The 21,863-nt window shown below is 50.9% G+C and overlaps 2 protein-coding genes across 2 annotated transcripts in view; one reads left to right on the top strand and one right to left on the bottom strand.

The window, feature by feature from the left end:
* The window catches only part of CTBP2 (C-terminal binding protein 2), a 163,577-nt gene extending 154,899 nt beyond the window's left edge, over positions 1-8,678 (bottom strand). The window contains exon 1 of the mRNA XM_065893803.1: positions 8,600-8,678. The gene's annotated coding sequence lies outside the window, so the exon portion shown is untranslated. The remainder of the gene's footprint in view (positions 1-8,599) is intronic.
* The window catches only part of LOC136136588 (5E5 antigen-like), a 54,946-nt gene extending 43,771 nt beyond the window's left edge, over positions 1-11,175 (top strand). Inside the window, exons 8-12 of the mRNA XM_065894799.1 lie at positions 1,043-1,095; positions 7,733-8,693; positions 8,962-9,252; positions 10,215-10,499; positions 10,651-11,175. Coding sequence (XP_065750871.1) covers positions 1,043-1,095; positions 7,733-8,693; positions 8,962-9,252; positions 10,215-10,499; positions 10,651-11,175 — 2,115 coding nt within the window. The remainder of the gene's footprint in view (positions 1-1,042; positions 1,096-7,732; positions 8,694-8,961; positions 9,253-10,214; positions 10,500-10,650) is intronic.
* The last annotated feature ends 10,688 nt before the right edge of the window (positions 11,176-21,863 follow it).

Genomic DNA, 21,863 nt, shown 5'->3' with positions numbered 1-21,863 from the left:
TCACATGGCTCATCAAGCCCCACGCCCGAAGAAGTGCTGCAATGCAAGAAGGACGCAGATTCTGAGGGAGGACGGGGTAGCCCTCGGAACCACCACCGCGCTATTGGTACTACGAGTAAAAGAGCCAGATTGGAAGACTGCGGCAGAAACCGCGGCCTCAACGCCGCCCCTGGGACGGGATGCCAAGCCGACCAAGTCACAGCGATGGGGCCGTTTACCGCTTGTCGAACCTCTGCCACCATCGAACCTCCCTGTCCACTGGGGAGTGGGTTGTAGAGACAGGGACAACACGACTCAGGTTTAAGATCCCCGGAGTCCGCAATCGCTGGGGTGGCTCGGGCACGGTCCAGCCAGGTACCTGGTTCTACTCCGAGCCTCGCCGCGGGTTCGGGACCCACCTCGGTGTCCTGCGTCCTCTCGGGGCTCCTTCCACGTCCCGGCCGGGGGGACTGGGAGTGGCGCGGGCGAGCCCGCGGGTGGGCGGCGGCGAGGGGCGGGACCCCGCACAATGGGCTGCGGGAGGAAGGAGGAAGTGGGCACTGGTGGGGGTAAAGGCCATTTCTATCACCTCTCGACAAACTCCCAGCGGCGGGAAGCAGCTCCCTATTTACAAGTGAAAGGGCAAAGCGCGAGGGGAGGGGCGCTTCCGGCGGAGTCCGGTACAGCGCGGGGGATGGGGTGGGGGGGATAAGTACGCGAGCCTGCGGGGTCCAGCCGGGGGGCAGGGGAAGGAAAAGGCGGGCGGGGCCGCCAGGTAGGCGGCCTTCGGGGGCGGAGCCTCCAGGTGAGCCAGCCTGGAGGGGAGGAGCGGAGCCGCCAGGTTCGCGGGGCCCAGAGGTCAGGGGGACCTCACCTTCGGGCCTGGGGTCCTAGAATCCCGGAACCCCAGACGCCAGGAGACCCGTCCTTATAGCAAGGCCCAGCACCCCGGCTGACGGGGCGCGTTCGGGGTAGTGCAGCCACAGACCACGCCCCCTCAGGTAGAGGGCAGCCAGGTAGGGCGGTTGGCCTTCACCCAGGCCCAACTTTGCCCTCCCCGCAGCAGAAGGTCGTGCAGGAGCCCGGAAGTCGCCCTGCAGTCAGTCTGGGCGGAACGTTGGGGTTCCCGGCGCCCGAGGCCCCCAAACTCGAGCTACAGAAACAGGAGGCGGGGCGGAGACCAGCCTCTTTATGACTCGGGGGAGGCAATTCAATATTTCATCCTCGCATAAAATAGGAATTGCTCTATTTACCTAGCCAGCAGGAGCACCGTGAAGATTAACGACTGTGAAATGTTTTTAAGATCAAAAACATTGAGACTTTACTTATAGGCACTTACATGTGCATACTGATAACTGTACAGCAAAATATACTCTTTATTGATTGCCCTCCTGGAGAGACTTCTAGCCCATAAGCAGAAAGCACTGAGAAAAAAGATTCAGGTACATCTCTGTGTCCTCCTGAGATACTAAGGAATATGGGTAGAAACCGTGGCAGCCACGCTGGACCTCCCGCTCCATCCAGGCCTGCAGTGGCAGCTGGAGGAATCAGCCAGCAATGCAGTCCACAGTTGAACGTCTGAAGAAGAGCCGGAAAGAAATTTAAAATATTTGTCACAGCCCCCGGGAAGAAAACGCAGTGTTCCCACCCCTCAGCTCAGCGGGCAGGTGCCCCCACGTGTGGGCCACCATCGGGTCTCTGCTGTTCGGAAAGCTCTGCCCAGTGGTCAGTCAAACTCAGCCAGTGCTAGGAGCCCAGGCAGCCCATCTGGCCTGGCAGCTCCAACAGCAAGGCCTCCGTGGTGTCACCAGCACCCTGTCCCTCCCAGCAAAGCAAGCCCACATGACCGGGCAAGGCTGCTCCACTCCAGTCCCCGCAACCATTCTTGGACAGGGTTTTCAGAGCCCCTGAGAGCCCTCCCAGCTCGCTGCGGCTGCAGTCCAGGTGGGCAGGCCCGGAAGCTGCAACACCCTATGGGCTCCCCACCATCCAAAAGGATGTGCAGGCATGACCCCTACCCATTCCCCAGACCCACCTGGGCCTGATCAAGCAGAAACTTTTTTTTTTGCGGTACGCAGGCCTCTCACTGTTGTGGCCTCTCCCGTTGCGGAGCACAGGCTCAGCGGCCATGGCTCACGGGCCCAGCCGCTCCGTGGCATGTGGGATCTTCCCGGACCGGGGCGTGAACCCGTGTCCCCTGCATCAGCAAGCGGACTCTCAACCACTGCGCCACCAGGGAAGCCCTCAAGCAGAAACTTTATTTGCACTTCTAGACCCACCCCACTAAAGACATCCATCAGCAAAAGAATAAAGTCCCAGCCAGAGTTCATTCAGCAGGAAGGGTGCACAAACCGTTTCCCGGCCTCCACCCCGTACAGCAAAGGAACTTCACCTGCTGCTCCTCCAACCCCACACATACACACACACCTGGTCAGCTACAATACTATCACTTCCAGGTTGGATTCAGGTCATTTTCACCTAACAAGTGATTCTTTGCTAGCCTCAACAGCTAGGCTTTAGGCTTTTTAAATTGCCATATACCTGGGGCAGGGGCGGGGGGAACAATCCCATCAGGCCAGAGGAGCTGACCTCTACGATCTCGGTCTACAGTTCCTTCCAAAGAAACTTCCTGGGATTCCATGACTCCATAATGAAGTTTTTGTTTGTCCTGTGCTGGAAGCCAGATTTCAGGCATGGCTGGAGCGCAGCAGTGAGTTTACAACCTCTTGGCCAGCCCCAGCGCTGCAGAAAAAGACCCACACGTCATCCATGTGACGAATTCCTTAAAAAGGCCCTTCCAAGTTTCTGCCACAACCCGGGCTGGGATGAGACACAGAAACGTTGCCACTACTTCCAACCAAGCTTCAAGCCAGTTAATAGTGTCTTTCAAGTCATAATTATTTATTTTAATGTAAAAAGCAGGTTTCTGAGCACTTTTGAGAGGGAGAAAATCAACAATGTAAAGGAAGGTTTTCTTTGTGTTTTCATCTCACAAGCGGGATGAATTTTAAGAACCACGCCGTTTTGTTGAAAAGCACTGCCTTCCCGCCTACCCCGGGACATTTCTGGACTCTCAGTGAACACCAACCAAAGGTGAGGCTGCCCACCAAGTTCAGGAAACAACAGCTATTCGGGATTAACATCCCCTAAACACCACCCGACCTTGGGGAGAATGCAGGCTCTGTTATTACCCAGGATAGAAGTCACAATTCTCCATAAAAGCAAAAGCATCATTTGCTCCAGGAATAAGAAAGAACCCAACCATTTTATCACAATTTTTGTGAATATTAAGCCACCCCTAGGCAACCATCTGTTAAATTTCGTTACAGAAAGTTAAAGCAGATCATTTCTAAAACATTCACTCAAGGAGGAACTAGGCTAGATACAGATGGAAACATCAACTGGCCCCCAAAGTTCCAGGCAGAAGGGGCATCAGCCCCCAACAATGGGCCAGGGCTACACTGATCCCACCTCCTGGAGAGGCAAAACAGAAAGTTAACACGAGCGCCTGGCACTTTAGCAATAGAGTTTTGGCTCCACTTTGGAACCTCAGCTCCCCTGTGGAAGCAGGAAGCTTTGTGAATGGAGGAGGGAGATCAATACAGAGGAGTTTTCAGAAAAGGCAGCACCTGTGCAACCAAATACGACAATCCAACACTCATTTTAGCCGCACTTTCCCTCACACCACAAACAGACTGAAAACGACTTTAATGTGAGGGGAATAATAAAAATAAACGCAACTGCTTCCTATGACTCCAGATGCCTCAGTTCCTGGTAAGTGTTGAATGTGATTTCTGAAAATTGCATTTCAGGGGCGGGGGGAAAAGTCTGCTTCGTTTACACTTTCTTAGAAGAACCCTACTATCTGCTTTTAGAATCTTTCCTCCAAAAAGCAGATCACTGAGAAGAAGAAGAACACAGAGTTCCCCAGCAGTCCAGAAAAGACCACCTTCTAAGAAAAAGTCTGGAAAGGGAGCAAGCCGGTGGCCCCAATTTCCATGCCAGGCAAAGACAGATGATTGTGACTCTGGTTCCCATCCTGTCTGCAGCTCCTGAAGTTTCTGTGTTCTCCAGCAGTTAGAAGAATGAAGGCGAAACTGCCCCTTGGCTCCCATAGTCAACATTCCACACAAACAATGGCCAGGCTTGCTCCCTATTGTACATTCTGTATTCATTTGTGAATCCCATTTTTTTTTTTTTTTTTTGCACAATGTGCAAAGCCCTTCTTTTCACTGGTGCGGTCCTGAAGGTCCAAGTGCAGCCATAATTTAGGCTTGAAATACTAATAATGATGATGGCTAAAAGCAAACGACAGATGAAGCCCAAACGTTAATTTGTGAAGATCATCAGAGTCACACTGACGGCTTTTGGATACTATCCATTAAATCATGATCACAAGAAACACTGAACACCTTAAAAACGGTTCTGAAGTTTTTAGCAATTATTAAATGTAATTTTCCAAACCCAGAGATAGGTGTGTTTAAAAAAAAAAAAAGAAAAAAATACCCTTTCATAAGTCTTTGATACATATTCTATCAAACACAGACTTGAATAAAAATTAACTTCAAAAGATTGATTGGGGGGGAAGATTTGCATTTTTCCTTCTTTCCCAGGATGCTGTAACTTTAACCGCAGGAGTGTAAATTAGGACATGCTTACCAGCTGTAAGGGAGAAAACTGATACTGCCCAGGCAGTATAGCCTCTGAGAGCAGATCCATTCCAGCATTTTCATGTGCCTACTAAAAGCCTGCAGTAGTGGAAGTCCACACAAGCATTCCTTAGGTAGTGAAACGCAGGAACATTCTTGGGGAATAAGACACCCCGATATTTCAATACATGGTGTTAAGTACAAGAACTTCTATTTGAAGGGTCAAGCAAACTGCACTCCCATTTTTAAATTACTACAGAAACGTGTTCCACCCTCTGTAACTGAACTATCAGCCAGGTGGTGGAAATATTACAGGAGCTGTGCCCTGCTGAAAAGATCAATTTCCTTTCCCAATCACGTACTATATGAATATATATTTGTGGCCTGTATCAGGGACATGAGACACTTGGGCTGCTGCTTTTCACTGATAGAAAGATTAGTAACAGAGGGACCCAGGCTTGTACTCACATATGTTATGATGACAGCCCTTCTATATTAAAATGACAGTGGTAAAAAATGACAACTGGGGTGGCCATTCTGCTGTTGCTGTAAACTCTTTATATTTTTTCCATTTAGGGAAAGTGTTAAGTGCAAAGGGGATAACTTTGCCTTCAAAAATGATTCATGATGGAAGAGAATTGTTGGCAAATGGCGTTCTGGTGCTAGACCTCAGCGGGGCCGCCCTTTTGGTTTTGAGTCTCAAGGATTTCAAACGGTGCGAGTTATCCTGAACTCTCTTTGCTTTGGCATTTTAACAGTTGCCAGCAATAATATCCTTTCCCAATCCAGCGATGTGCTTGCTCGGTACCTATGTTACATACTCATCCTTCATTTACCTTGTCGCTAGCTACTCAGAACACTGAAAAAGTTGCAGGTTGATTTTGCAGCTTTGTTTGTTGTTGTTGTGGCTGTTTGTTTCACTTCGTCTCTCATTAAAACACTTTCAGGGCTTATGAATAGGATTTCTTGAGTTTTACAAGTCAAGAGTAAAGTTATTGATTATTCCCTGAAAGGGTAACTGATGGCTAGTTAATAATTATACGAATAGCAAGTTTTCCTGTTTCGTCTTGTGTACACGACCAGATTAACAATGCCAGGGAAAGCAAACTCGACTCCACAGGAACAGGTGTGCCCTGAGTCTTAAAAGGCCAAAATATCTCACAAAGTATGTCACTGGTGTATTTTTACAATGCTAGTAGTGTTTGTTTTTAAGTAGCCAAACTTTTTTACTTTTTTAACTTTAAAGAGACACACTTTGCAAATATTTCTTCACCCAGTCAATGACTAACTGCCAGGCGTAAGTTGCAATTCAAGCCTGGCAAACAAATACATTTTAGGCACAAAGAGATTTTTTTGCTGCTGTTGTTATTGTTTAAATCACAGTTAAGAAAACGCAATTTGCCCTGCCCCTCCCCCAGGAGAACACCCAGTTCAGGATGTTCAAAGATCCCAAGTGAAATCCTAAATAACAGGGCTCTGAGCTCCAATCTGCAGAGCTACGCAGAGCACCCTCCACCTATAGCTTTATTAATGTACAGTCAGGAAGGAGGGAGAAAACATACCCCTTCGCTTTATCTTCCCAAACAGGAAAAAGAATTAAACCAAAAGGCACCATGTCAGGTCCAAAACAAGCTCCAAGCCCAAGATTTGTAAATTCCCTCTAATAACTGCTTTCTACAGGGACAAACTGGGGTCCCCTACTCCTCAGGCACAGAAAACCAATCAGTGTCATAAATTCCCTTTGCCTTCAACCCTCACTCCCTTGAACAGGGGACAGAGTGGGGGGAGGGGGCGACCCAACATCAACACTTAACACTAAATCCCTCAATGCTCTACAGAAATATGCTGCCTTCTTTCCTTTATTTGGTCCTGTTATACTTGATCAAGTGTGAACGATTAAACTGGTTTCATTAAAGGCAAGTGCATTCACAGCTAGCATCCAACTTCAATGGCAACTGGAAGCATATTTTGCAAGGAGGAGGGCCTGCTTTTTTGCTTGAAATCTACCATCTCATTAACTTTTCTTTGGGGGGGGCAGTAGAAAGGGCACTAGGGGTTTTTACCAGAGAGTGTCAGAGCAGCCCAGAGAGCTGATGCTAGACAAAAGGATATTTAGTGTTTCAACTCTGGGATACAGTCCCTCTTACTTAAAAAAGAGAAAAGAAATCCTGTTTCAATATTATATTAAAGCTGCTCTGAAAGTCTTTAATTAGCATTTTGACTATTGACTTATAATTGCCCTAAGAAGTATGCTTTGAAATCAAATGATTATGAAAACAAGACGCTTTAAAGCCCCATTACTTCAAAATGTAGAAAATTTATTTTAAAAAATCGAAACAGTGGAATTCTCCTAAGCACATGAAAACTAAAGTTCTACTTTGAGAACCCCAGAGGCAGAACAGCAGTCTCAGGTACTGCACACGGGGTAAATTTTAAACTGCCTTTGAGCCCAAGCACCTAGCTAGCAGAGAAGAGTGCCTTCTCTGAAAGAGTAGTACCAGAGTTTGATATATTTCGCCAAAGTCGGGAGGCAGAATCACTTAGTAAACTAACCAAAATAAACGTCCCCTCCAAATTATCCATGTCAGATAAAAATATACCAGTCTCTACAATATCCAACAGAATTGCAAATAAGGCACTTAGCATTTTAAATTCCCAATGCATATTTATAGAATAGAATTCTCTTGTCTACCCTTCAAGCCACTCACGTCTGACTCTCTAAGAACTTAACCCGATCTCCAGTCTTTAAAAAAGAAAAAAGGGGGAAAAATCCAGAAAGATCTGTTTACCCCGGATAGGGCAAGTGAGCCCGGCATGACGACGCAGGCCACTGCCAGCAGACTCCACCGCAAGGACGCACACCAAGCGGGAATTTCTACGAAAAATTCCTCCTTTCCCTTGTAAAATACTAAACCCGGGTGCCCTTGGAGCCAACTGCCGCTTGGGCCGCCTCCGGAAAAAGTATTTGAGGGCTGGGCGCACCACACACACTCGCGCGCACACGCAGACTCAGTGTCCGTGACCATCCGCGGCGGCGGAAAGCGAGCCACCGAAGGGAGTATGTGCGCGTGTGTGTCTCGCCGTGGCCGGCGGTGACCGCGCAGAGCTCCCCGGCCCGCGGCCTCCCGGCACCGGGGCGCTGCGTGGGCTGCGGACGACCGGCCACGCCGCGGACCTCCGGCTGGTGAAAGACCCTGCGCGCCCCGGCGCCCGCGCGCCTCTGCCCAACTTGCCCCGGGTCGTTGGGAAGAGCGCGAGGTAGAGAAAGAAAGGCGCTTCCCCTCGGCCGCGCGGGTCCGTCCGGCGCCGCGGAGGACAAGGAGGAAGAGGCGATCGCGGCCGCCCGGCTGCCTCTGCGCCGCGCCGAGTCCCCGCCGCCCGGGTCGCGCCCTCGCCAGACCCTCCTGCGAAACTTTTTCTTTTTGGTTCGCCCCACCCGAAAAGTGCGGCCAGGGCTGGGGAGGCGGGCGGGCCGGGTTCGCGGCGGCGGCGCGTGAGGAGGAAGTGGTGCCGGCGGGAGCGCGGCCGGGCAGAGGAAATGCCCAGCCAGCTCGGCCCCCGCCCGCGCCCGCCGCCCGGCTCGCCCCAGGCCCCCGCCCCGCTGCGACTTTGGCGGGCCGAGCCCGCCGCGGCAGTGGTGGCGGCGGCGGCAGATGTGGCCCGGCTGCCCGGAGGAGCCAACAATGCGGGGCCGGGAAAACAAAAGGGTTCCACTTCGCCTCCTTTCCCGTCTTTCACTTGCGCTCCCAGGGCGCCGCGCGGGATCCCCTGCCAGCAGGGGCCGCTCCCCTGGGGACCCGGAGCCGCGCGCGCCCCGGTTTCCCAGCGGACCCCCCGCTCCCCTCCCCCGCCCCGCAGGCGCAAGGCCCCGCGCGCTCGGACTCCCGGTTCCGGGGGATCCGGCCGTATTGTCCCCGCGGCACGCCGCGCGCTCGGCCTGGGTCGCGGGCGGCCCCCGCGCGCGCACCCACCGGCCTCCGGGAACAGGAGCCGGGGGCGCCTAGGAAACCGTCGCCGAGACGCCGCCGCCGCAGCCGCTGCCCTCCGGACGCCGCCGTGCTCGGGGTTTCTTTTTTTTTTTTTTTTTTTGCCAATCCTGATGGGAAGGAAGGTGACCGCCTACTTCGCATTCATCAACTCTCATCACAACAACAAAAATCCTGGCGCTAACGGCGGCCAGCGGGCACGATCGGCGGCGGGGGGCGGCAGGCAGGGACCCCAGGCCGGCGCCCACTCCCGAGCGCCGAGCGGGGACACCGGGCCGGGGACGCAGACCAAAGATGTCCTCGGATGCCGGCTTGGTGTCCTTCGCCCTCCTTCTCCTCCCCCCCAGTGGCGCAGTGAGGCGCGGGCGCGGCGCCCCCGGCCCGCGGCCGCAGGTGAGGCGGGGGCGGCGGCGGTCCCAGCCCTCCCCCGGGGCCCCCCTTACCTCGTCCCGGGCCGCCGGCGTCCACGGCGAAGGGCGCCCACCCGGGAGGCGGCGGCAGCAGCGGCGGCGGCTCCCGCCCCTCCCACCCCACCCGGCGGCGGTGGCGGCGGTGGCGGCGGCTGTGCGGCCCCCCCTCAGCGCGGCATGGCTCCCGGCTCCGTCCCTCGCTCCTCCGGCCGCTGCCAGTTCCTCTGGGCCGCTCCCGGGCCACCTTAAAATGACACACGCACACAAGGACACACACACACAAAAACTTAATCTCTCCCCCTCGCCTCCCCTCCCCTCCCTCCTCTCCCTCCCCTCCCCTCCCCTCCCCTCCCTCCTCTCCCTCCCCTCCCTCCCCTCCCCTCCCCTCCCTCCTCTCCCTCCTCTCCCTCCCCTCCCTCCCCTCCCCTCCCCTCCCTCCTCTCCCTCCTCTCCCTCCCCTCCCCTCCCCTCCCTCCGCTCCCTCCCCTCCCCTCCTCCCCTCCCCTCCCCTCCTCCCCTCCCTCCTCTCCCTCCTCTCCCTCCCCTCCCCTCCCTCCTCTCCCCTCCCTCCCCCTCTCCCCTCCCTCCCCCTCTCCCCTCCCTCCCCCTCTCCCTCCCCCCTCCCTCCCTCCTCCTCCCCTCCTCCCTCCCTCCTCCCTCCCCTCCTCCCTCCCTCCTCACCCCTCCCTCCTCCCCCCTCCCCTCTCCCTCCCTCCTCCCCTCCCTCCCCTCTGCCCTTCCTCCCTCCCCACTACCCTCCCTCCCTCCCCCTCCTCTCCCTCTCTCCCCCTCCCCTCCCTCCCCTCTCCCTCCCTCCCCTCCCCTCCCTCCCCTCTCCCTCCCTCCCCTCCCCTCTCCCCTCCCTCCCCTCCCCTCTCCCCTCCCTCCCCTCCCCTCTCCCCTCCCCTCTCCCCTCCCCTACCCTCCCTCCCCTCTCCCTCCCCTCTCCCTCTCCTCCCCTCCCCTCTCCCTCCCCTCCCCTCTCCTCCCTCCCCTCCCCTCTCCTCCCCTCCCTCCCCTCTCTCCTTTCCTTCCCCTCCTCCCCTCCCGTCCCGTCCCCTCCCCTTATCTCCGCTCCCCACCCTACCTCCCCTTCCCTTCCTCCTCCTCCCCCTGCCGCCGAGCCTCTTCCTACTTCCCCACCCACCCCACCCCCTTCCTCCGCCCACCCGGCTCCCGACCGTCTCCAGCCTGGTCCCGGCCCCGCGCCCGGCCGCAGGGAGGGGGCTGCGCTGGGGGTACCCGGCCCGCACACGCCCCGCGCCGCGCTCACCCCCAAGAGGATGCTAATTCCAACTTGGATCGGGGGAGGGAGCGTCCTGGAAGCCGAGCGCCTCCCGGCTATTTGCTCTTCTTTATTTGTTTTCTCCTCCGGGGAAGGAGGAGGAAAACGGAGAGAAAAGGAAAGGGAAAGAAGCGGCGCGGCCGCGTCTCCCGGTGGCCGCCGGCTGCGCAGGAGCGAGGCGGGAGGCGAGGTGAGGGTCGCCGCTCGCTCACTCCTCGCTCCTTTTTTTTTTTGGGCAAAGGCGGGGTCTCTCTTTACAAACCAATGACACAACCCCACATGGGCCGGCCTCGCCCCCTACAGATACTCTTCACTACAAATCGCCTCTCTCGGGGGATTAGTGGCTCCGCGAAAGTGCACACAGGCGCGGCGGGCGGGCGAGTGGGCCGGGCGCGGCGGGCACTCCCCGGCCTGGCCCCGCCTGGGAGGCCCTAGCGAAGCGCTGGGGCCTCGCGGGCAGGGCTGGGGGTCCAGCTGCAGCGGCTGCGAATCCGGCCCTCCCTTCGCCCTCCTTCCTCCTCCGCCCCTTCCACGTGGGGCCCTGGGCGGCCGGCCACGTGGGGGGACGCGAGTCCGCGCGGGCCTCGGCACGGCGCCCCGGGGTGGCCCTGGCTCAGTGGGGCCCCCGCCAGGCCCGCGGCGCCGACCTGCCCCCTTCCTGGCCCCGCGGCTCCAACTTCCTCCCGGGCCCCTACGCCGGCCGCTTCTGTCTTCTCAGGCCCGTGGGGTCAGGCGCGGGCCGACCACAGGCACTTGCGCTCCCCAAATCCGGATCCGGGAGACAGTGCCCGAGCCTGGCCCGAGGGGCGGAGATGGCCGTGGGTGCGCGCGGAGGGAGCCCTATGTGCTGGAACTTGCAGCGGTAGTGTTCCCTACCAGAAGCAAAACATTTTTTACACATTAAAAAAAAAAATGTTCCTTCCTCTTGCCTGAATCTCGTCGGGGCTATTTTTAAAGCCTTGCCTTGGGTGGGAGCTCCGGGCCTCGCGGGACGGAGGCGATCTGCGGCCGGGGGGCCCCCAGAGTCGGGGACCTGGACTTGCGCACAGCTCCGACGCCCCAAGGTTAGTGTCTGGACACCAAACCTGGAATCCAGGCGGAGCGCCGGCCGCAGCTAGACTAACTTCCATGCCCGTGACCCGCGGCGTTGGAACTCGGTCTGCAGAAGGGAGCCAGCGGCTGCGGGCTGGGAGGGCTCTTCTCCCTGCTCCCCAGAAGCCCCCAAACTCTCATCTCACATCCCTGAGATCGGCCGCGCGTCCTCCGAGGGCCCCTGTGTGGGCTGAACCGAGCCCTTAGCCTCGATCTGCTTAAAAACCATATTGAGATGTTACGAACTGGACTGAGGTGTTGAGCAGGAAAGGCGTGGGGAGGGGTGTGAGGTCCGGCCTTTGCAGGCCGCAGGGACTGCCATTCCCAGAGCCGAATCGCTGGGTTTGGCCTCCCACGTACCCGGAGTGCACCACACCCTGTGAATCAGAGGAAACAGGCTGGAGCCTGGGGGCCAGAGAAAGGACCACCACATCTTTGAACCCTTTTCTGCATCCCAAGGAGCGCTGCTCTAGGCCTCTCGGTCTGTTAACATTTTAAAAACTCCTACGCCGGCTCACAGCAGGAAGGAATGCGCACTGCTCGTTTGCTGAAGCGCGCCCAGGTCAGCCTGCGGGACCAGCTTTGCGGGGGCCCTGACTCCGGATGATCGCTTTATCATCCAACAGATTTTAAACCCCTACTGAAGACCTCCTAGAAGTGATGGCAGCACGGGACTAGGCATTTAACACTCGCTAGTTCACAAAATTCGGTTGCTAAAATGTCCGAAGCTGGTTTTCTACTTGGCACTAATAGGCCCCGGCCAGGCCGGCTGAGTGGCTCTTGAGTGGTTCATGCGGTTCAGTTGAAAAACTGCCAGACCCGCACTCTCAGTGACCCCCGTCTTCTGGCGACCCCGCATCTCCAGCTCTCTCCTCTCCCCAGTAGTTTTGCCTCAAAGTCATGGCGCCCGAAACACTTCTCGGTTATACCCTGACCCCGCCCACCCCCAGGCTACTGAGGTACTATTATATGCTTTTCTCTGTTTCTTAGGCATTATGGTAACCATAAAGATTTTCTGCTTCCTTATTTCACAGATGATCTTTGGTTCTGAGTGGTCCTCTTTTCACCCAGAACACACTGAAAGTCAGCTGGCTTTTCCTATCACTTGTTCAACTTTCACGTCTACTATGAATTTGACCTTAGAAAATACTGTGTTCTTTGTTTTGAGAATGTTATTAAAAAAAAACAAAAAGTCATCCTCGGAGCCAAAAATTATTTCTCATTTCAACTTGATACCCTATATATTGCCCCCAACATGTGAGTTATTTCAAACTTCATTTTAAAGTGAGCAAAGACTTGAATAGACATTTCTCAAAGGAAGATATACAAATGACCAACAAGCACAGGAGAAGATTTCCCTAATTATTAGGGAGATGTAAATCAATGCCACAGAAAGATACCACATCATGTCCATCGGGATGGCTATTATCAAAAAACAAAACAAAACAAAACCCCAAAAAACAGAAAAGAATAAGTGTTGGTAAGGATGTCAGAAATCAGAAAGCGTGTGCGTTGCTGGTGTAAATATAAATTGGTGCAGCCACTGTGGAAAACAGTTTGGTAGTTCCTCAAAAAGTAATGTAGAATTTACTATATGATCCAGCAATTCCAATTCTAGGTATATACACAGAATAATGGAAAGCAGAGTCTCAAGCAAGTATTTGTACACCAGTGTTCATAACAACAGCCAAAAGGTGGAAATAACCCAAATATCCATCAAAGGATGAGTGGATAAACAAAATGTGGTCTATACACACAATGGAATATTACTCAGCCTTTAAAAAGGAGAAATCCCAACACATGCTAAACATGGACAAACCTTGAGGACATTATGCTAAGTGAAAGAAAAACAGAACCAAAAGGATAAATATAAGTTTCCACTCATATGAGGTATCTAAAATAAGCAAATTCATGGAGACAAATGAAAGAGATGAGTAAGGGCAGGGAGGAGGGGAAAAAGGGAAGTTGTTTAATGGGCACAGAGTTTCTGTTTGGAGTGATGAAAAAGTTCTGGAAATGGATGATGGTGATGGATTGCACAACAATTGTGAATGTGCTTAATGCCTCAGAACCATACACCTAAAAAGGGTAAATCTTATGCATATTTTACTGCAATATAAAAGAAATGGGGACTTCCCTGGTGGTCCAGTGCGCTCCCAATGCAGGGGGCCCAGGTTCGATCCCTGGTCAGGGAACTAGATCCCACATGCCACAACTAAAAGAGCCCGCATGCTGCAACTAAAGATCCCGAGTGCCGCAACTAAGACCCGGCACAGCCAAATAAATAAGTAAATGAATATTTTTAAAAAATGTTGCAAAGTAGCTTTCGTCTCACAAACCTCTTAGTTTATACTTTCTACTATATATAAAGGTGGGGTTTTTGTTTGTTGGTTGTTTTGTTTGTTTGTTGGTTGGTTTTGGGGGTTTTTTTTGGCCGAGTCGCGCAGCATCTGGGATGTTAGTTCCCTGACCAGAGCACGGAGTCTTAACCACTGAACAGCCAGGGAAGTCCCTAAAGGTATTTTTCAGTAAGGAAAAAAACATTAAGATAAAGACAAAACATTTTGTTTTAAATTATATTTCAGATAATTTATAGAATAAATACCTTTTACTAATTTTTATCTCTGCCAGTTACCTTTATAGAATATAGTAGTGAAATGCTAATTTTTCAGTACTCTCCATGCTTCCTCCCATCTAATCCTATTTAACTGGTCAGGTTCAATTTCTGGTGTCCCAACATGGATTTGGAAAGACACAAAAAAGAAGAGTCACAAAAATAATAATAGCAGCAACAAATATTGGTCCATGACTCACTAGGGTGCCTGGCACTGGGCTAAGCCCTTGACATGCATCTTTAATCCTCATAGCAGCCGCTTAAGAGAGATGCTAGTATTATCCCCATTTTACAAATGAGAGAAAGTGAGGTTCAAAGACTTCATGTGACTTCCCCAAGGTCACACTACTGGTGAGTGAGGAGCTGGGGTTGGACCCCTATCTGCCTGATTCTGTTTACATACACATATCTTCATTAGTATAGATTCAGAAAAAGCGAAATTAGTTATTTTTAAAATGTATTTTTAGCTTCTCCTTATTTGAACGTTTTTTCTTTCTTCGTTTGTTTAATAATAAGCCTTCAATCTAATCTTTAAAGGAAAAAAGTAAGGAAAGCCCCCCAAATAAATGTGCTGTCAGACACTGGTTAAAAAAATAACAACAAAGATGGGTCTATGGCATGGTGGATTTTAAGGCTCTGAGGATCAATTTCAGAACAACAATCAAAAGCTGTGATGACGAAAGTAGAAAATAAATGGTTGCTGGGAATACGGGTTCCACATACTACTTTCATATCAAGGAAGAAGAAGTAATATAAAGAGTTCAAAAATGTTGCATCTAACACTGCTTTTGGGGGGGTTTTGTTTTTGTTTTTGCCTTGTAAAAGATCTGTAGTCACTTTTTCCCTGATAATCTTGGTTAAATAGAAAAATCCAATCACCCAGAATACTTCATTTGTTCAGGTAATCTTGTTAATCAAGCTTCTGAAGTGGGAGGAGTTTGAAGTGTACACACTGCCCTGGGATGTACTGTAGAAGAGGCTTTTCCTTGATTCTGGGAACCCAGCTTACTTGCCTGGGAGCCTCCAGTCCGGCTTGACGTTGCCAATGAAAGGCAACTTTGTGTCTTCGGGCTTGATTCTGTTTCTTCTGGGTTAACAGGTCTCCTTTGGCACCTAAAGTTCAAACTCTTTAGCAGAGTGATTTCTCCCCTTGTTCAAGGAGTCTCTCTCCTTTCTGGGTACCTGAATTTGGGATTCGGATAAGGGGCATTTTCCCCCAACGCTGTGGGGGGAGGGGTCCTCTCTCCAGTGGCGGGGCCTGGCCCAGAGGAGCCCCATTACTGCAGTATGGGAGCAAGTGTATAGCTCTCAGCACAGACAGGGCAGAGGCATTTTTCCTGTGGACTCAGCTGTTCCCTGCTGACCAAGCCTGGCGCAGCTGACCCTTTGAGATGCTGCCTTGTCCTCCATAGCACACACGACCCGCCCCAGCCCCTCCCACAGGGCCACCTTCCCCCATGGATGCAGTGTACTCCTTAGCTTTCAGGTACTTTCCGTGTCCACCAAGAAGCCACGGGTTCCACCCAGGTCACACAGTGCGGCAGGAGCACCCCTCCCACAGGCCTTCAGTCCAGTCACTTGCCTCAGCACCACCTCCTCCCTCTACACACATGAGGGGAGGGGACAGGCAACAAGAGCTGGTCCAGATTCTTCCTCAGGGCGTGGGAATTTCTGTCATTTCTGCTCTGTTCTGTTTATAAATACACACATACGTACATGGCATCTTTCCTGAGGATCTGAGGGTTTGCTTTTTAACAGATAATTAAAAAGTGTAAACCACCATGATTCCTTGTCGCCTGGCTCATAGGAAGCTCAAAGTCAAATGTTAAGTCCAAGGATGCCAACCAGCCTATTGTCGTGTTCCAGGAAGCAACTTTTTCCTTCCTCCGTGAAAAGTGATTGTGAACTTGCTCCGAGAGAGGACTGGTTTGTGTTGTTTGAGAAGGCATATTAAATATTTTCAAACAATTTTATATCTGGACAGCAAAATACCAGTTGTTTGATAGTATTTTCCATGATAGATATGATGGAAAATGGAGCTCAATAAAATTTTTTTTGCTTGATGATGATGTGCTGATGACACAGGATCGCTTCCTGGATTTGGAGAAACCGGTCTGAGAAACTGTTGGAAGAAGTTTCTGATTCCCATGTTGACTTTTTGATTAACTGTAGGGTTGTATATATGTTTTTACTATAACCACCTAAAATATTTTTTTGGAAGTTGGTGGGAAATTATTAATAAATACCACAAAAGCCCCAACGATATCAACGTCCCTGACTTGGGGCAAGGGACTTTTTCTTTGGTGAGAATTGCACGAATTGCCCTCAATAGCAGTTATCACATTTTGTAACACGAAATTACCTGACGGTTTGATCCATTTTGTAGGCCCTGGACTGTAAGAGGTGCTTGGTTAAATACTTCTTGGATGAATGAATGAATCACTCCATGAATATATTTCAAGAGATCTGAGCTGGGGCTTCCCTGGTGGCGCAGTGGTTAAGAATCCGCCTGCCAATGCAGGGGAGAGGGGTTCAAGCCCTGGTCGGGGAAGATCCCACATGCTTTGGAGCAACTAAGCCCATGCACCACAACTCCTGAGCCTGCGTGCCACAAGTACTGAAGCCCGCGCTCTAGAGCCCGTGCTCTGCAACAAGAGAAGCCACTTGCAATGAGAAGTCCGAGCACCACGACGAAGAGTAGCCCCCGCTCGCCACAACTAGAGAAAGCCCGCGCGCAGCAACAAAGACCCAACGCAGCCAAAAATAAATAAATTAATTAATTTTAAAAAAAAGAGAGAGAGATCCGAGCTGTGCAAAAGTCATATATGTAAACTGGCAAAGAGAATAAAGTAATTTTAAATTGAACATAGTATTAGTATAAGGGAGGTAGGATTGGGGGTTATCTTCAAAGGTTTTTTATCTTCATTCTGTTATATGATTTTTATAACTTAAAAAAGTAAAGGGGAGTGGGGGGGAGGCTCAAGAGGGAGGGGATATATGTATACATATAGCTGATTCACTTGGTTGTACAGCTGAAACGAACACAACATTGTAAACCAATTATACTCCAATAAAGATGTAAAAAAAAAAAAAAGGAAAGGGGCAAAAGGAAATGATATATGCAACAAATAGTTCAGAAAAAATAATATGTAGGTAAAGCAAATGTGCCAAATGTTAAAAACTGGTGAATCAGGGCGATGGTTGTATGCACTTATCTGTGCATTTAAGAATTATTTCAAAATAAAAAGTTTTTTAAAAAGAAGTGGAAAAAATGGAATCCATAGCTGCAGTGTGAAGTGCTGAGTCTGAAAGGCACTTATTTTCTCCCGTTTAGCAGCCTTTCAACAGGAAGGCATAACTCCTTCCCTGCTTCGTACCTCCCTGAGAGCAGCTTTGATGTCTCTGGAACCCGGGGCCTATAAAAGGCCCCCAGGACTGACCCACTGCTGGAGGGCGGCAGCTTCCGCCCTGCCTTAATCAAAGACTTCTAACTAAGGGCCTTACTTCTCCCCTCCCTATCTCTCTCCTGTTTCATTTCTAGGAACCCAGGAACCAACGGTTGTAGAAAAAAAGATAGTGGCCCTAGATGATAGTGGGTTCTTTTATTGTAACTGTTTTGTGCAATAACATGGACTAGTCGTGTGCACGTGTTTCAGGGTCTGTGCAGCGAGTTGCTGGGAGTTGCACTTGACTGCATTGTCACTCGCCTGTCTCTGTCGCTCAGAGCTCAGCTCGCTTCAGAACCACATTATCTGAAGCTCTCAGTCGCTGTCCTGAATGGAGGTGCGAATTTTGCCGTGCTATTTGGTGGAAGAGCTGTGCTCGTTGTGGCTATAATATAATCATGATGTGATTCGTAATTAATTCTGATCAGCAAGTACACTTTTGCCTTTGCAGATGCTGTGGCCTTTTTCAAACACGTGTTAAAACTCCTATGCTCACGCCCTGTGCAGTGAGGGGTACCAATCGAAGTGGTTGAAGCTCTCAGTTTCAGGATTTAATTGGCATTTGGGTTTAAGCCCATCACTTTTATTTTTTAGTTAAACACACACACACACACTGCCTGAATCCTTTGAAAAACAGTGACGCCAGTCCTAGGAAAACAAAAACAAGCGTGCTGATCATGCAAGTGAGTGAATCTGTAGTGTAACATACGGAGGAAATAAACAAACATACTGAGGTACTACTACTCAACAAACATTGAAGGACGGCCTGCTCTGTGCCTGGTCTGGGCTGAACCCTTGGTACGAGATTAGCCTGAGCTGGTTGCTACCTCCCAGGAGAGAGGATCACAGGGAAACTGCACTGGCACATGTATTAGGTCATTCAATCCTCACCATAATTCGAGGTAGGGAGTAAACCCCCCAGTTGTCTGTGAGACAATGAAGGGGGATTAGGTGCAGAGCCAGCTCCACAGGCTGCAAGCCCTGTAGTCACACAGGTCCCACAACCAGAAGGGCCCCATGCTTGGTTTCATGCTCTGCAGTTGCTGTCTTGAAATTCTGAACAATTTGAACAAGGACCTTGCATCTTCATTTTGCACTGGGCCTGACAGATTAGCAGCTGGCCCTATTTAAGAGTCGCTCAGCCAGCAAGTGGCAGACCTAGAATGCAGGGCAGTTCTTCAAACCTCCAAGTTCACCGTACTTCAGTTACTTTGGGAAAATGATTAAAATACTAGATAAAACATGCCCAATCCTGTGTAGTGGAACACAGAATGGGGAAGCCTAGAATTCTCTATTAGTGGTCCATGGAGTCAAACTGAGTCAACATGAGTCTAAAAAGTCCCCTGGCCTCTTATGAGGACACCTCCTCACACGTCCAGCCCGGGGACCTACCCTTGGAATGTTAATTTTAATGTTAGTTTTCCTGTAGCAGGGCAGGCCTGTGACCTGCGGTCCTCCAGATGTGTTAGCAATCATGACCAACACCAGAGTCATACAGGCCACTGACGTTACTCAGCCCACAGTCCACAGTGGGGCACGGTGAAGCAGCTGCTGAGAGTGGCCAAGAGGGGATGGAGACTGGGGGTGGCCAGCCCCCTGGAATTGTTGCACGCAGAGAAAGGAGTGCCATCATCAAAGGGTGCATTACTCAGCTCCAACTAGGACTGGGTTTACGGTCTAAAGCTTGTCATGCAGCCTGCAGTTCCATCACCTGCAAAATATCCTAAAAATGGGACTGATTTCAGTGAGTTCCTCCTTCCTGGGGAACTCTGTACTTACAAAAAAAAAAAATCATGCATCCCTGAAAATCTACAAATAAGGCCCATATTCATCAGGTCAGCCGGCCAGGGGAGCCCAGGTTTGCCAGTACTCACCATTCACGGCGCACTCACTTGTCCCAGGAAAGCATCATTATTTCACGTTAGCTAGGGCGGCCCTTGCATTTCAGACGAGGATGCTGAGGCTGCAAATTAGGGTCACTTGCCAAAGACTTTCAGCAGACAGGCCGGGGAGCCCAGGATGAAACTGCAGGTCTGAGGGCCTCCCAGGCTCTCCCTAGCTCTGCTGTCTGCCCGCCCAGTGCTCACCAGGATGTGGACAGGTGAGTGCATCTGGCCCCCATGTCTGTGCATCTCTGGAGACTCGCCCTCACATTTAATTTGTGCCAGGAAGAAACAAAGCAGTGGTCTGCTAGTTTTTCTCCCCAGCTCCAACTTTTCATTTCAAGATTGTTCAAATCTATAGAAAAGTTGATTTAATAGTACAATGAAGGGGACTTCCCTGGTGGTCCAGTGGTAGAGAATCTGCCTTCCAATGCAGGTGATGTGGGTTCGATCCCTCGTCAGGGAAATAAGATCCCACATGCCACAGGGCAACTAAGCCTGTGTGCCACAACTACCGAGCTCGTGCACCTCAACTGGAGAGCCTGCGTGCCACAACTACAGAGCCCACGTGCCACATGTACAGAGCCCACGCGCCCTGGGGGCCCACACACCGCAACTAGAGAGAAGCCCGTGCACCGCAACAAAAGACCCAATGCAGCCAAAAAAATAATAATAAAAAATAAATAAATAAAACAAAATAGTACAGTGAGGGACTTCCCTGGCGGTCCAGTGGTTAAGACTTCACACTTCCAGTGCAAGGGGTGTGGGTTTGATCCCTGGTCAGGGAGCTAAGATCTCACATGCCTCGCAGCGTGGCCAAGAAAAAAAAAACTTAGTACAATGAATATACACAGGCCCACCACCTGTAATATTAGTACAATTTGTTCACATTTTGTCACATTTGCTTTCGCTCTCTTCTTCTATCGTAGATACTTTTTTTTCTTGAACCATTTGAGAGTCAGCTGCAGACATCCTGATGTTTCCTCCCTAAATACTTCAGCATGTGTCTCCCTAGAAGAAAGATCTTCTACTACAAAACCCTAATATCTTATCACACCTATGAATATTAACCATATCTCAATACAAGGGCTGCCAGTTCAGTGCTGCTCAGTGTATGGTCAGTCCACTGGGGTCAACCTGCAGACTATTTGTTATAGGTCAGGAACAAGCTACATACCAAAAGTGAGAGCAAGCTTTTAGAAACTTTCATAGTAATGTGACAGGGTCATTTTAGATCTCTTAAGTTGAATAATCAAAAACCTGGGCTTACATTTTTGTATATTTTAATTTTATTTTGCAAGAAATTCACTTTTAGGGCTCCCCTGGTGGCGCAGTGGTTAAGAATCCGCCTGCCAATGCAGGGGACACGGGTTTGTGCACTGGTCCGGGAAGATCCCACATGCCGCGGAGCAACTAAGCCCGTGCTCCGCAACAAGAGAAGCCACCACAATGAGAAGCCCGCACACCACAAGGAAGAGTAGCCCCTGCTCACCGCAACTAGAGAAAGCCACGCGCAGCAACGAAGACCCAAAGCAGCCAAAAATAATAAATAAATAAATTTTAAAATATATTTTAAAAAAAGAAACTCACTTTTATTATATTTTACAAAAGCATCTGTGGTACACCGAAAAAACAAACAAACAACTGGTTCTTCACCACAGGTGGTTTGAGAAGCACTGTTTAATTCCCAGATCGTTTTCAAATTTCCCCAATTGTTCAAAAAGGCTTTTAGTAGATTTTTTGAGGGGGATCCTGGACCCTCCTGAGGCTCCCCGTCTCCATCCGGCTGCTGTGGGCTCTGCCGGCCTCTCTGAGCAGACATTAAGCCATCATCCTGCTCTTCTTTGGAACTTGAAGCCTGCTCAGTTAGAGTAACTTCAGTATTTGGGGGGGCCTGGATCAGGCAGGTCTGCAGCTCTCTGAGGCCCCCAGAAATTACTGTTCATAAAACTATGAAAGGGTAAGCCCAGTGACCTGATAAATCATTTTCAAATTTCCTATGAATGTCTTCGTGATGACAGGCAAAAAATTCTAACATATTTGTGACATTCTGGCAGAGTTACACTGGGTAAGGCAGAAAAAGCTGTGTTTGTGTTAAATATCAGCTAAACAAGAAATCTGTGATGTTCTGATGTCGGAGGTGGTCATCAGGAAACCCGTAACAGCATGTATCCGCAGCGCCCAGGCTTCGGCTAAACTCCTTTGCACGTGAGTTGGAAGTTGTCAGGTTTGGGTTCAAGGCTGTCAGCTAGCAGGTGGTAGACCTAGTGGGCTTAGGGACTCCTCGGCTGGGAAGGGATGTGCATTTGTCTCAATTGATTTCCACTGAAGAGAAATATTTAGCGTGATTGATATAAGGCACGATACAAATAAACGCCGCTTACTGCATCTGCGAAGCAGTCCACATGGTGCCTGGGACGTAGTAGATCTTAGAGCAAATGCTGCTGGGCTCTCCACCACCCTCTCCACCACTGGCCAGCATCATGGCTGCAAAATGGGCAGTTACACAGGTCCTGGGC

Source organism: Phocoena phocoena, chromosome 16 (genome assembly GCF_963924675.1).
Source record: "Phocoena phocoena chromosome 16, mPhoPho1.1, whole genome shotgun sequence".
NCBI classification, from domain to species: domain Eukaryota; kingdom Metazoa; phylum Chordata; class Mammalia; order Artiodactyla; family Phocoenidae; genus Phocoena; species Phocoena phocoena.
The sequence above is the reverse complement of the archived record's forward strand: the minus strand, read 5'-3'. Positions and strand labels throughout refer to the sequence as shown.